At 45.7% G+C, this 15412-nt stretch overlaps 1 protein-coding gene across 1 annotated transcript in view; it reads right to left on the bottom strand.

The window, feature by feature from the left end:
- The window catches only part of PAFAH2 (platelet activating factor acetylhydrolase 2), a 29269-nt gene extending 15823 nt beyond the window's left edge, over positions 1-13446 (bottom strand). The window contains exons 1-6 of the mRNA XM_036834307.1: positions 13384-13446; positions 7539-7680; positions 6417-6570; positions 5539-5635; positions 1451-1519; positions 926-1067 (exon numbers count right to left, since the gene is read on the bottom strand). Of these exons, the coding sequence (XP_036690202.1) occupies positions 926-1067; positions 1451-1519; positions 5539-5635; positions 6417-6570; positions 7539-7628 (552 nt within the window). The 5' untranslated portion in view covers positions 7629-7680; positions 13384-13446. The remainder of the gene's footprint in view (positions 1-925; positions 1068-1450; positions 1520-5538; positions 5636-6416; positions 6571-7538; positions 7681-13383) is intronic.
- Between the last annotated feature and the right edge of the window lie 1966 nt (positions 13447-15412).

Raw genomic sequence — 15412 nt, forward strand, 5'->3', positions numbered from 1 at the left:
GGGAGCTGGAATACCGCACAACCATCCAGCGGGGATCTCGCTCCCCTACAGAGCCGAGGAAGAACGCAGACATGATGTGCCCATGCACATCTCAGCCAGCACTGCGGTCCCCACACCCTGAGAAAGGCTTAGCTCCCTCACAGCCACTCACGTAAGCTCCACCTAAGAGCACAACGAAGTCAGCCCTGCTGTTCAGACTCTACCTACCCGTGGTACACAGGGGTATAATATGGGTACACAGTGTGCCATATGAAAGCACTTTGACAACAAAAGGACACAAAAGTGCTCCTATCATCAACCCAGTACTGGATTCCACTTGCCCACTTATAGCACATGTCTATTGTTTTGGTCTGCATAGCACTCACCTGCCCCCACTTCTCCTGTTAACCCTGACTTTTGAGGATTGCCCCTCCCCCAAAAAATTTAGTAATGTATTTCGGATGGGAACTTCGTATTTTGGTACTTCTCCCCAGCCTCGGAGCCTCTATCCAGGATTTTTCATCTTGCAACTTGGGGTAGAAGTGGGGGACAACCCCAAAACAGCCCTATTCTCTCAGAGGGTGAGGGCAAACATATGCAACCTCATAAGGTAAGCCAGTTAGCAGATGAGACCAACCAGCAGAGGGACAGAGATAAGAGGGAAAAACAAGTCCCAATGGCATTTGAGTCTGGTTCTCGCAGTCTTGCCCTTCCCTTGTCTGCTTATATAAGCCAACCAATTCTCCTTTTTGCCTAACAAGCTTAAGTTGGGTTTCTGTCACTTGCAATTGTAAGAGTCTTGATTAATACCTCATTTCTCTGATGTGACAAGCTCAGAACCACTATGACCAAGATTTCAAGAGAGGTTAGTTCAAAGCCTTCTTAGTGAGTGTTTTATAGGGAGGACAGGCTTAGTACCTCTCCCTCCCCACTGGCATAAGCCTACCTGGCAATTCCGAACGTGGAATTCCTTCTCCCCTTCCTCAATTTGACGGTGGGGGATCCATTCCTCCTCCAGTGACTTGCCGTTGGACTGGTTCTCCTCTGGGGCCTTCTTGCAGAAACAGGTTGCTGCAGCTGACCCATCCCTGCAATACATGTGCCATCAGAGAGAAACCAGAAGACACTTGGACTTATTTCTCCCCTTTACCAAATCCTCCTTTTCAGCCAAGACATTCTAGATTATCCTTTAGCTAATAGGAAAGAAGATCGGGGGCACACATAGGAGAGTAGAAAAAAATGTGGATTTTGGAGACTGACCTGGGTTTGAACCCCAATTCAGCTATGTCACTTTCAGCAAGTTATTCAACATCTTTGAACCTTGGTTTCCTCACCTTTAAAATGAATATAACCTCTACCTTGCATAGTGTTGTGAGAACTAGAAATAATATATCTATAGGGAACTAGCCTATACCCTAGCCCACTGCAGGCACCCAACCCATGATGGTTCATTGTGACTGTCATCCCTCACCTGTGCTCTGGTACAGCAACCACAAAGCCATGGGAGGCCAGCTCCATGCAGAAGGCTGAATACAGTGTCCTAAAGATCCAGGAAGGAACCGAGAGAAGTGATCAAAAGAATGGCCTACCCTTAGCCCCTAGTCCAACCATGCTCTGCTAGTAGCCATCTCAAAAGATGGAATGGAGGAAGTTTCATTTGCAGCAGCCCTTCCCCAGGAGCTTTTTCCAGCCAGCATACCCCTGCTCTCACCAAGGCTCCAGTGTCCTCCTCCAGGGAGCATGTGCAAGTCAATCCACCGTGTTTTTCAACCCCATACGCTGACGCATCTCCTCCACCTCCAACCCCAAGAGTTTGGCTACTTCAGACAATTGCATTCTTATTGTCTATATATTGTATGTCTCCCAAATTAGTTGGTAAGCTCCTTGAGGACAGGGACTCTGGCTATTTCTTTAATATGCAAATATGCATCTGTGATTTAGCATGTGGGTTTTTTTGGTCTGTCCTCCAACTTTCCAGAAAAAATATGGCAGACACTGCTAATTGCCTACTCCAAACACCTATTTTTCCCTTCCTCCTTAATAACAGAATCTAATTTTCAGCTGAAGACACTGTCATGCAAAAAAATATGACATTTCCCAGCCTCTCTGCAGCCAGGTTTGTCTGTGTGATTAAGTTCTAGCCCAGCAATAGAAATATAATGCTATCCTCCTAAGTAATTTAAAACTTTCTTGTAGATATATCTTAAAAAGTAAAAAGAAACAGGTAGAATTAATTTCAATAATATATTTTATTTAACCCAATATAGCCAAAACATCATTTGAACATATAATCAAAATTTTTAAATTAATGAAATATTTTATTACATTTTCTTTTTCTTTTCATATGAAGTCTTTGAAATCCAATGTGTGTTTTATACTTATAGCACATCTCAGTTTGGACCAGCCATATTTCAAATGTTCAATATGCACATGTGGTTAGAAGCTACCAATAATGGACAGAGCAGCTCTAGTCAATGGGATGTAAGCAGTTGTGTTATATAGAACTTTCAGGAGAGTTCTCCCTTCCTATTGCACAGACTGCGGATGTAATGGTTAGACCTAAAGCAGCCTGGGTCATGAGATACCCTTAGAGATAGAAGCTACACGTCTAGTTTTCTGACAGCTTTGTAGAACTATCATATCAGCTCTGTCTACCTCTAACTTTCTTTTTATCTGAGCAAAAAATACATTTTATGTTATTTAGGTCACTATTGTTTGGGGTTTTTCTGTGAAATACAACTTACTCAGATCCTAATTGATGCGGAAAGTCAGTGCCTTAAGTTTCTTTTCACCTTCTCTCACTTCTCTCAGGGAGGCAAAGAACTGGACTTGAGAGCCAGAGATTTCTGATCCCTTCCCAGTTTAAACTGTAACTTTGGACAAGTCTGCCTTTCAGAGCCTGTTTGCTCATCTGTAAAATATGCATCTCCCTCCCCACGTACCTCACAGGACTGTGTGGGAACCAGAGGAGACAGAGGCACATTACAAATGGCTAGGTAATGTTTAAATATATATACTCCTCCCTGGGATGGGAAGCCAGAGGTCTGTGACTCATGGGAAGGATTTCAGGTCCTGAATTAACCACGGATGCAACAAGAGGAAACCATGTCCCTTTACCTCCCTGCCCCTTTTCTTGGAATTTCACTATGGTTAATGAAGAGTATTTATAACTGATTCACCCCAGTCTATTGAGATCTGAAGCCTCAATACAGACTCTTAGTCCAAAAAGACCACTCTAAAGTCATGTGTTCACCTGCTCTCTCTATAAAATACCTGTCAGCTTAGGAAATAATATTTCTTAGCTTCTCTTCCCCACTAGACTACAATCTGAAAGCAGGGTCTCTATTTTATTCACTACTGCATACCCAACCCCAGCATAGCACATGGCAGGTACTAAATTTACTGAATAAGAAATCAACATTGAAAACCATCTTGGACTTCCCTGGTGGTGCAGTGGTTAAGAATCCACCTGCCAATGCAGGGGGTACGGGTTCGAGCCCTGGTCTGGGAAGATCCCACATGCCGTGGAGCAACTAAGTCTGTGCGCCACAACTACTGAGCCTGTGCTCTAGAGCCTGCAAGCCACAACTGCTGAGCCCATGTGCCACAACTACCGAAGCCCGTGCACCTACAGCCCGTGCTCCGCAACAAGAGAAGCCACCGCAATGAGAAGCCTGCTCGCCGCAACTAGAGAAAGCCCGCGTGCAGCCATGAAGACCCAACGCAGCCAAAAATAAAAATAAATTAATTAAAAAAAAAAAAAGAAAACCATCTTGCTGCCTTTCTAGCCTCATCTCCACATCTGCTCTCCACTTCCTGCCATGCGCTACAGTTATGTGAATCCATATTTAGTCTCCTCTACTGGATGCAGATTCCTTGATTTATTTATCTCTATATGTCCCACCTTCTTTTCATGCCAAGGAGCTGGCACAGGGCAGGTGCTCAACAGATATCTGCTGAACGTATGGAACCTAGCAAAACATAAATATTCATTGGGAAACTACTGTTTTCCAGGTAATGGCCTAGGCACTGGGAAAGATAGAAGACAGACATGGTTTCTGCCTTTGTGGAGCTTACAATCTAGTTAAAAAGACAGACATTAAAGAATAATCACATAAGTAATTAATTCATTACAATTATGTTAAGTACTGAGAGGTACAGATTGTCTTATGAAAGCACACCACCGGAAAACTTAACCTAATATAATATAGGGGTCAGGATGGGTGTCCCTAAGAAAGTGACACCCAAACTAAGACCCTGAAGGTAATTTGGAATTAGCCAGGCAAAAGACGAAAAGGAGGAAGAGGAAGAGAGAAAGGAGAACAGCAAGTATTCCAGGCAAAGGGAACAGCCACAAAGCACAGCACAAATGAAATCCCTGAGGCAGAAACTAACATAGTGCCTTTAGGGCTGTTTGTCTGGAGAGCTGGAGTAGGGCAAGTAGCAAGCAACAAGGCTGGAAACTTTGTCCTGGACCTGCATTCAGGTAAGCCAATGACAAGAGCTGAATTAAGTTCAAAGGGCTATTAAAAAGATCTAGATAGGGAAGTTACATTCATTCATTCATTCAACAAATATTTATTGCACATCTGCAATATGCCAGGCACTGTTCTAGGTGCTGGAATGACAAGATCATATTTGGTTTTAAAATAGATCTGCCTGGCTACAGTGTAGACAATGGTTTGGGTGGAGGTGGGAGGTGTGAAAAGGCAAAAATAGATGCCTTTGTGTAACACTTTGGGACATAAACTAGACTTATACGTTGATGAATGAACATACAGAGAGAATATTCACAAGCTTAAATAAGAACGCATGTACTACAGTTATTAAGCTATGTATATAACACACCAAGGTGTAAAAATCAGAATTCATGGGGAGAATTCTGAATGGATACTGACTTGTAAAACTTGGACCAGTGTTTCCCGAAAGCTGGTGAAAGAGATCTTACAGCTCATCACCCCACGATCCTCCACGTAGAGAGACAGAGAGGAAAACTGGCAGGCGTGTGCACCTATTAGGTGTCTGTCTGATTCCTCATAACCCACACTGTGGGAGTGGCATTCCATTTGACAGATGAGGAAATCTAGGCTCAGAGAGTTGTACCACAGTCCCGAGCTCACAGAGTGCAGTGGTACGGCTGAGATCTACAGCTGAGGCTGCAGGCTCCACGGGAGCAGGAGCCAGTCTGTCCTCATCACTACGCCAGTGCCCCAGGCCGAGGTGCCCTCAATGTAGGTTGAATAAATGACTTTCTGACCATAAAGCTCAAGCTCCTTCTAGTACTTCTGGGCTGTTATAGAGGAAGAAAGCTAAAAGCAAGTATTTATATAAATGCTGGAACATGAGAAGCCAAGGATATAAAAGGCTCCACCGGGTGAAAGGGGCCTGGGGGAAGGCCTTCTAGAGAAGGTGGACCCAGTGCCTTGGGATGAAGCACATGGTAGATAAGAAAACTGGCAAATGGAAATATGTGTTTCCCTGACCTTTGAGAATAAGCTAAGACTCAGCAGCTGCAACCAGGCAAGGAATATGACAAGGTCTGGGCAGAGCAGCTCTTACCTGAAGGCTCCCAGGCCATGGGAGAAGATGATCAAGGGGTATCCAGAGTCCTTTGTCTTAAAGGGGCCATTCCAGCTAACAGGCAGGCGACAAGATCCTAGCAGAGACAAGGGCTATAGAATCTCCGGCTGAATGCGAAGGGCAGCCTGGGCACAGGGGTGATGAGGATATGTGGCCCTCCTCGCAGAAGAACCACCTTTTGCCCGAGCAGCCCAGGACAATCAATCACCTATTCTTTCCCCTTTTCTCCCCTAGGGAGCATAAACACAACAGAAAATGGGCAGATAAACCCAAAGGGGAAGTACTGAACAACTTACAGGGTAAGTCCCTGAGATGTCAAGGCAGCGGGTAGAGTTCCTAACAGTGGGGCCTTTGGGGAAAGGGGATGATTCAATGTCATCTGACCCAGAAGAGGGAGGAGCTAGAGAGGCAACTGCAGGAGACAGTATGCTCCTTGGCAGTTAAGAACGTTTCTTTGATCTACACTATAGTTGGCACAGAGTGGAATTAATACGTGCTGGGTAAATGAGTAATAGCCACCATCCATGGAACACATTCTATATCCCAAGCACTGCACTAGAGTACATGTCTTACATACGTCCCACACTATAACCCGGCAAAAGTATCAGATATTCAGACACATTTTAAGTAACTTGCCCAAGCCCCACAGTTAGTAAATGATAAAGTCTGGATTCGAATCCAAGACAGTCTAACTCTATAATCAAAGCTCTTATGTACATAATTCTCTCCAACTCTCCATACCACACTGGCTAATGCATGCCCCACTACAAAAGGGCTGGGCAATGCAAACTGTAATGTACTGTGTCTGCCTTGGGATCTCCTAGGAACATAATCAAGCAGCTGGGAGAGAATCTTACCCACAGCCAGGTTGAACAGCAAAGCCCCCCAGCGCTTATTAAACTTCAGGTAATCAGCCAGGCCAGTGAAGTACTCATAGCGGGGAATCCACAGGGGCTGCTCTGTGGTCTCCTCTGCCTCTTGGCAGGGGTAGAAGAGTCGAAAGAAGCTCCCCTGTAAGGAAGAAAAGAGAGCAGCTGCTCAGAGCAAGAAGCCCAAGCATGGCTAGATTTCCCAACAGACACATTCAGCAGGTGTTTGGGGCACCAGCAAAGCACCAAAACAGGGAAACTCTACCTTCAATTCATATAGCTGAATTTTGTATTCAGAAAATCCAGAAAGAAGCAATTTTATGTTTAGCATACATGCAAGGCTTATGTCATTTCAAACAGCCAACTGTATTTTGAATTACATCTGAGGGGTACTACAATATTCCCAATGCTTGAGATATCAAAAGGTTTAAATCTGGCCCTGAGCCCAGGCCTGGAGGAGTCCCAGGAGCGAGGCATTAGCCCTCATGCTGAATGGGGCAGCACTGGTGGGTCACCCAGGACAATCCTCCAGGCTGGCCCCTGGGAAGCAACAGCAGCACACTCATTTTACACGGGAGTAGGTGAGAGGTTACCAGGAAGTATGTGCCTCTCACAAGGGAGGGGGGAGTTCAAGGGCCAGCAGAGAATAACCTAGGAACTGATGGAGGGAAAGTCCCGAACCAAAGTACGAGAGGGAAATAGATAAAGGCAGGAGAGGAAAAGAAGAAGACTGTCTTCCTACCTGGGTCAGAAAGTCAAAGGTCAGTGGCACACGGTCCACTGCTCTTCCTCTCATACACTCAGATTAAGATGAGATCCAAAACCTTTCCAGGATCAGGCATCTGCTCTCAAGACATCTGAGAGCTACCTTTGAAGCTAGAGACCCCATTTCCTCTGAGCCAGAAAAAGAACCCATAATCTCTTGTCTATTGAGATGCTTCTAATTGGAAAGAGGAAGAAAAAGGTCAGGGAAAAGAGACCTAGGGGCTCTACAACCAAATCCAGACCAGCTCTAACTCAGTTTCCCCCCACCTGGAATTGCAGCATCAGACTCACTATCGATAAGTCCTGTGCAGACAGAAGCAGCGGAGGCATGCTGGAGACACTTACCTGGAGACTCTGACCCTCCATCACATCCCCACAGCCTACGAGGTGGGATCCCGTGACAGGCGGAAAGCCCACGGACTGGTTGACCCCCATTTCATCACCAGTTGAACTGAACAACGACTTGGGCCGTGGCTGAACTTGACGGCTAGAGGGTGGAACAAAGAACAGCCTCTTGCTGGTTTCCTCTCAGCTTCCTGTTGCTTATTCGTGTCATCTGCCACCCCTATCCACCCCTCCTTATCACCCCTCCTTCCCGCCGGTGACTCAGTCAATCTTCCACATCATCCACTTTGCTACACTGCCTTTACTAAGGTTTAGGGGCTGCTTTTTCTGTTGTTGGTGGTGGAGAGGTAAGGAGATGGTCATGAAAAGGAAAGAGAGCCTCCATACTCCTCAAAACCCACTAACAAGTGTTTATTCAGCACCGATTATGTGCCCAGCACAGCAGTAACTGCTGCACAGACTATAACACAGACCTCATGAAGCTAAGAATAACAATAACTACTACCATCAATTATTTACTCTGTGTCAGCACTGAACTAAGCTTTTTACATACATTGCGTCATTTCATTCTCTCAATAACTGTCTGAGGGTGAGACCCTGTTTTACGGATGAGGAAACTAAGGCATGAAGAGGTTGAATAACCTTCCCAAGTCACACTGCTTCTAGGTGGCAAACTCGGGTCTGTCTAATCCAGACCTGAGCTCCTAACCCTCACTGATCCTGCTCATGGGGAGACTCAGTTACACATATACAAAATCACTGCCCGAAACTATTAACTATAAAGGCACTTATGCTGGGCCTTGAAATATGAGGAAGATTTTAGAGGCAGGGGAGAAGAAGGAAAGCATTTCTAGAAAGGACATAATGTAAGAGCAGAAAGGGGCAGAAATACGGAAGAGTATAATGTGGGCAGGAGATCAAACAGGAGCCTTCAACATGGCAGGTGTGCATGCTCTGACTAGAAAACATTCCGTAACTTGGCTGCTTCTTAAATTGGGGTTAATGCCACTGCTCTCCGTCCCTCTTCAATCATATCATCACAGCAACATCACGCTTACTCTGTGCCAGGAACTACACCAAGTGCTTTACATACATATATTATTTAATTAAATCCTTACAACAATCCTCTGGGATATGTATTGTTATCTCATCTTACAGATAAGGAAACTGATGCTTAATAAAGTTAGGTAATTTACCCAAGAACATAAAGCTAGCAGAGCCAGAATTTGATCATGGGCAGTGTGGCTGTGACAGTGGAGAATGTGAGCAAACTTCTTGATATCCACTCTATCCTGCCCTCCTACACAGAAGCCTTGTGATTTGGGTGGGGCTGATACCTCACTAACTTCTAGAGTTGGGCCAATCATCCCTTGGTATCCCCGTCAGTATCCGGATGAAGAGTGGGCTCATGACATAAGTTGGTCCAACCAGAGTAAAGCCCAGGACTTCAGTTTGATGGTTGAGGGTGGAAAAGTTCTTTCTTGTTTTGAGCTAGAGTGATGTGCGGATATGAAGCCTTGAACTGTTGCAGCCACTCTGCTACCTTTTGGATGAAGCTACTTGTGGAGGATGGCAGAGCTGAGAGAATCATAGAGAAATACAGTCATATTTGTGAAGATTTTAAGAATCTCTGGATTAGATTGTACCTGAAACCTGACCCAGTCCTAGACCTTCTAGTTACAAGAGCCAATAAATCCCCTTTTTTATTTAAACCAACTGGGTTTAGATTCTATTGCTTGAACCAAAAGCACGTAAACAGATACACTGAGTCCTGAGCCACATTTTCAGTCATTACATTATTCTGCTTTCTTTAAGATGCTCTGGGATGGATCAGAAAGTTCAGGTCAAAGCATGCCTGGGCAAGAAGAGAACTTAGAGATCATTTCTCCTCACAATTATCCTCTGCACCACCACCCGCCTCAGCCCAGTATATAAATGAGCTTTACTGATGAAGAAATCAAGTTTAAGAGGTTATGAGAGCTGCTCAAGAGGTTAAGTGAGCTGCTCAAGGTCACCAGAACTATTATTACACATAGATCTCCTCATTGCCAACTTCCAATTGTCTGATCTAATGGAAAACCCCAGACAACCAATAATACTAATGCCATTCTATTTAACTTTGGAAGATAATAAGTGACAGTCTTTCTACTACAGACTTCTTCATTTTGTTTCTCTGAAGCAAATTTAAAAATAAACCTAATTCATTTTAAAAAGAAGCCCCTGATGCAGTCAGTGGACTATTCAGCCAAAAGGAAGCTGAACGTGTGCTGCTTAGTCTCAGACCCTGACCTTTTCCCCTTGAGGGCAAATGTACAGAGGACCCACGGCGGGTGGGGAGGGGGCACAGGACACGGCACCCACATGACAATGAAGCAGCGGCAAGTTCTCACTGCCATAAAAGTGGGTCAGACAAAATACTGTGGGAGTTCCAAGAAGAAAGAGAGCTCCTTTAGCTTGGAAGTGGAGGGCAGGGGAAGATGGGAAGACTGACTTTTGAGTAGAAGAATGTGTGAGCAAAGGCACAGAGGTGAGAAAGCACACTTGAGAAACCTCGAGAAGTTCGTGATGGATGCAAGGTGAGAAAGGAGGATGTGACCAGATTTGGAGGGTAGCAGTCCCTCAAGTGCTAGGCTAAGGCGTTGGAATCTACTCTGGAAATGAGGTCGTGCACATGGGAGATATAAAGTCTGAAAGACCCAAGTTTGAGGCCCAGCTCCTTCGCTGCCTAGCTTTCTTACCTTGGGCAAGTTACCTGATCTCTCTAAGCCTGATTCCCCATCTGTACAATGGGAATGCTACCCATCCTCATAAGGTTGCTATGCAGATAAAATGAAATAATGCATTTAAAGCACCTAGTGTAGTACCTGGCTCTTAGGAAGTATCCAGGAAATATTTGTTGATTGTGTGAAAAGTAGAAACAATAGGATCTGGCAACTAAGTGGATCTGGGGAGTTATGGGAGAGGGAAGAGCCAAAGGCGAGTCAGGTTTCAAGACTCGGTGACCAGAATGATAGTAACTTCTTATAGGAAGAGATGTTGGTCTTAACCCGAACAGAGAACACTACGTGAGATAGGAATCGGGATGAGGGCACTTGAGAACAACCAAACAGAAGGGGAGCAGAATTCTCTGGCAGTCCTGGAAAGTTTCTGGGAAGGTCATCAACTAAATTAAATTTGGAAATAAATAAAAACTAAAGAAGCTAATTGACCAGAGTGAGGCTAACATGAAAATGAATCTGCATTCCCTGGGCTCATACTGACTGATGCACAAGTAGAATGGGAAGATGGGAAAATCCAATCTGACTTGCAAATTTTGCCTAAGAAACATCCACACCGAGCATCCAGAGTCATTTCTAATAAATGCCATGGAATTCTCCAAGGAAATCAGCCCAGGTGTCTCTACCTTCTTTGGCTCACCTTATCTAAACAATTCGCGGTGGTGCCTGCCTAAAGGCCTCTCTACCCATCCAAACCTGTCCCAACCATCAAAGCCCAGTGAAATCTCTGGTCCTCTGTGAAGCTTTCCAAGTCCTTCCAACCTTCCCTCCTCTCAACTCTGAGTACTGTCTGCCTCCCTCACCTGATAACCAATCACAGGCTGCCTCAGGACAGCTCTTTAATTAGTACGTATTCTAGCAGTTTTCAATCAGTAACTTGCCTCCAATAAGTGGTCCAAGTAGAATCTAGATCAGAAGTTCCTGAATCTCTTATCACAATCAACTGGAAAACTTTTCAAAAATATAGGTTTTAGGGCCCCCATTGCCAGAGGTCAATTAGTTTATAAAGCTTCCCAAGCTTTCTGATCCCCAAGGTTCAAGAACCTCTGGTCCAGATGGTACCCAGGATTTTTCTTTTATTCAGACGTGTGCATGCAGCAAATATTTACTGAGTGTATATGGTATTGCAGTCCACCATTTTCATATTAATGAAATGATAATGACTGTGATACCACTTGGTTTAATCCCCATGGCCACCTAGAAGCATGTTTCTGCCAGTTACTAGGCTTAATGCAGTGCCCTGCACATAACTGGTCTCAATAGTCAGTTTATCCAATGAATGCTATTTAATTTTTTACACATGTATGCCTTATCTCTTCAGATATGCTACAGAGGTAGGCAGTGTTTTACATTTCTTTGGAGTCCAAACCATCTATCCTCATGCTTTCTCCACATAGTAGGGACCCCAAAAATGCTTCCTTTATTTGGCTTTGATTTAAACCCTCTCAATTCTTTAATCTCTGTCTTTTTGATCTAAAAATTAGGCTATATGGTATAGTGGGGGAAAAAAGGCTTTGGTGACAGTCTGAACTCCACTTCCATCACTTAATTGGCTGTGTGACCTTGAGCAAGGTCCTTCATTTCTAAGCCTCTGATAACTTCTCCACATGATAGAAATAATAAATCACTCATGAAGTTGCTGATGAGGATTAAATGAATGTATGTAAAGCACCTGACATATAGAAGGCACTAAAACCATAACAAACTACATGACCTCTCTCAGCCTAAGTTCCCTATAAGTAAAATGAGGACACTTCATAAGTGAAAATTAATAAGAAAAGTGATATTGCCTAGGGCCTGGTACATTTTAAGTGCTCATAAAATGCTAGGAATTAATTAACAATGCTATGGCTCTCTTTCCTCACACCCAGGTAAGCTTTTTTTTTTTTTTCCAGGATTTTTGTGGTTTTCTGGATTAAACCCTTTGACAAAATGGTTTCTTTCCTCCTGGCCTTTTCGAGTCTGAGACACCGCTCCCAAAACCAGTGTCTACTAAACAGGCCCAGAAGAGCCCAGAGGGAACGGATAGGGCTTACACTGCAGCTGTCCATCTCCTGCTGGGGCCCCGTTTCCAGTGTTCAGGGACCACCCTTCTGCCAGCTGTGTGGACTTTTCATCACTGGCTATTTCAGGACAGAGTCCAAGACAAGCACTTCTCTGGGGTTTCCTTCCAGACAAAGCTCTCTGGAGTCTTAAAGCTCATTAGTCTGTGGTCTCTGGGGAAGTGAGGAACTAACATCCTGCTCTCAGAGAATGGAGACACCAAGTGCTCAAGGGGCAGGTTTGAGCAACAAGGGGACAGAGCTATAAAAGGAGCCAAGAGTTTTTCAGAGCATTAATAATTATAGTAAAAATAATCTCTCGCTTGTGGAGGCTTTACAGTTTATAAAGCACTTTCACACGTATTAGCTTATTGGCTCCACAACACTGCCTAGAGCTAAGACGGAGAGAGCAACTGTCATCTCCATTTCGTATTATGGGCTGGCCAAAAAGTTCGTTCAGGTTTTCCGTACCATCTTTCGTAAAAATCCGAACGAACTTTTTGGCCAACTCAACAATAGCTGAAGAGAGTGAGTCCCAGAGAGGTTGTATGATCTGCCCAGGGTCACAGAGCGAGAGAGCTGCAGAGCTGGAATAAAACACAGGTCTGCTGACTTCCAGTCCTGGGCACTTCCGTGGATTGTGAAGAAGGAATGGTGACCCTTCTTTCACTAGTATGAAAACCAGGAAACTGAGGGTAAGAGTGAAGCACATAAAAAGTGTGGAGCACAAAGAAGGCCACGTTTCAGAGAGGTGATGCCGTGGGCTCGGGGTGGGGCTGTGGGCTCCGAACGAGAGAGCTCACCGTGGGATTCCAGGGGCGCCGGGAGTGAAAGCGCAAGATGATAGTGGGAGAATAAAGGGTGAGGGCGGATATTGGAGGTGTCTCAGTAGGAAACAGAAAAGATAAAAGACTAATGTGGATTAGTCTGGGATTGAGACGAGAAGCCCCCTCAAACCGGGCTGGAATGCGAGCAAGTCTGCAGACCCCTCAGTCCAGAATAGAAGCTTTCTCCAATCAAACTTACCCAGTCAAGTTGACCTCTCAGAAGCAACCCAAATGGTCAACTCGAAGGAAACGGGAAACTGCCCAGGAGCCAATGGCCCTTTGGTAGTTGTAGTTTCCAGAACTCGAAATTAGCGCTTAAAAGCATTTCCCGCCTCTCTGTCCGGAACTATAACTTCCGAGGTGCACCGCGCAAGATGGCACATTACGACCCGCCCCCCAGGACTACATTCCCAGAGTTCTCCACGGCCCCTCGTCTTGGTGTGAAACCGCCCAAGGCCCGGAATGCGGTGCGATTCCTCCCCCTGGTGGTCGAAGAGCCGCCACCACGATTACAAGGCCCGAGCGGAGGGTTACTGCTTATAGTCCCGGTTAGTAACCCTCCGCCTCACCGTTCCTCAAATAATTCCTGGGCGTGCCTGGAGATAGCCTGGGCTTCGCTTTATTCTCAGGGACGTGAGGAGGAGGTCTGAGCTTGTTTTGTGTTCTCCACCTTGTGCTTCCAGTGAGAGTATAAGACTGATCATTCAAATTAAGGGCGCATTTCCCACCAACCTTACCTGTTGACACTTGTGGTATTCCATTGTCCTTCTTCAGAAACTCATGGCCAAGAACTGAGAGGAACCTGAGAGATTCCTCCCCGCCCCTCCGGCCCCAGCCCTTCCATCCATCCTCACTTTGCTGACACTATGCTGATTTTTAGGGACACACTGGTGAACAAGTTACTGTCGCTAGCCTCGAAAGAATTCACAATCCAGAGGAGGATTCCGACAAATGAAGAATTACACGGTGATACGAGCTCTAATGGGGAAGACGCAAGGGGTTATAGGAGCCTTCTTGAAAGGCAGCACCTGCCCAGGCTTGGGAGAAATGGGACGGTGTCTTCAAGGCTTCTTGGAGATCTTAGAGAAATGTTAAAATTGAGAACTGGGGGCTTCCCTGGTGGCGCAGTGGTTGAGAATCTGCCTGCCAATGCAGGGGACACGGGTTCAAGCCCTGGACCGGGAAGATCCCACATGCCACGGAGTAACTGGGCGCGTGAGCCACAACTACTGAGCCTGCGCGTCCGGAGCCTGTGCTCCACAACAAGAGAGGCCGCGATAGTGAGAGGCCCGCACACCGCGATGAAGAGTGGCCCCCGCTTGCCACAACTAGAGAAAGCCCTCGCACAGAAACAAAGACCCAACACAGCCATAAATAAATACATAAATAAATAATTAAAAAAGAAAAAAAAAATTGAGAACTGAAGGAATAGGACTTAGCCAGGAGTACGGGGAGTATGAAGAATGTTCTACACTCTGGCTGGAGCACAGAGTGTGAGGGATGGGATAGAGAGGCACACCTGAGGAGGGAGGCAGGACCACATCCTCAGGAGTCTTGTAAACTTCCATGAGAAAATTGGATCATCCAGGCATCTCAGAAACTTACAAAGGCTTCCTACTACCTGCTGAATGAGGTCCCAACTTCTCAGCTTGGCATTCAAGGTCCTCCCCAAACTGCACCCCCCCACCCATCACCACCAAGTACTCTGAAGTGTTGCTCCTGGTGTCCTCTGACAGGAATCGCCTTTCTTCGGCCCTGCCCCGCCCCCAACTACGGTCACCTACCTCCTCGCCAGTCTCAAGATGTAGCAGGTTCTCATTGCTACCTCCACACTTTTATTCATGCTCTTCTCTCCACTCTTCCCTGCCTGATGGCCTATCTAATCCTGCTCTTCCTTTAAAATTCCTCTAGATCCTCCCTCTCCATGAAGCTTCCCTGCTTTCCCTCCAGTCCCAAAGGACCTCTGCCCCCTCTCAGTTGCTGGGATGTTTGTGTGCACCTTTCGTTTGGGGGCTTATGTCACACCACTCTGTCCCATCTCCTAAGTGAGAGGTCTTAACTCTGCAATAAATTGTGAGTTCTTTGAGGTCAGATGCTGAGTCCTACAGCTGATCGCTCCACCCACCAACTCACATACCCTCAAATCACCAGTGTCCAGATTCCATGCTTCAGGCTTCTTTAGAGTCTCCTCTCCTCTTGACACACTGTCACCACCACCATCCTTCCAG

The sequence above is a fragment of the Balaenoptera musculus genome, chromosome 1 (genome assembly GCF_009873245.2).
Source record: "Balaenoptera musculus isolate JJ_BM4_2016_0621 chromosome 1, mBalMus1.pri.v3, whole genome shotgun sequence".
NCBI lineage: Eukaryota > Metazoa > Chordata > Mammalia > Artiodactyla > Balaenopteridae > Balaenoptera > Balaenoptera musculus.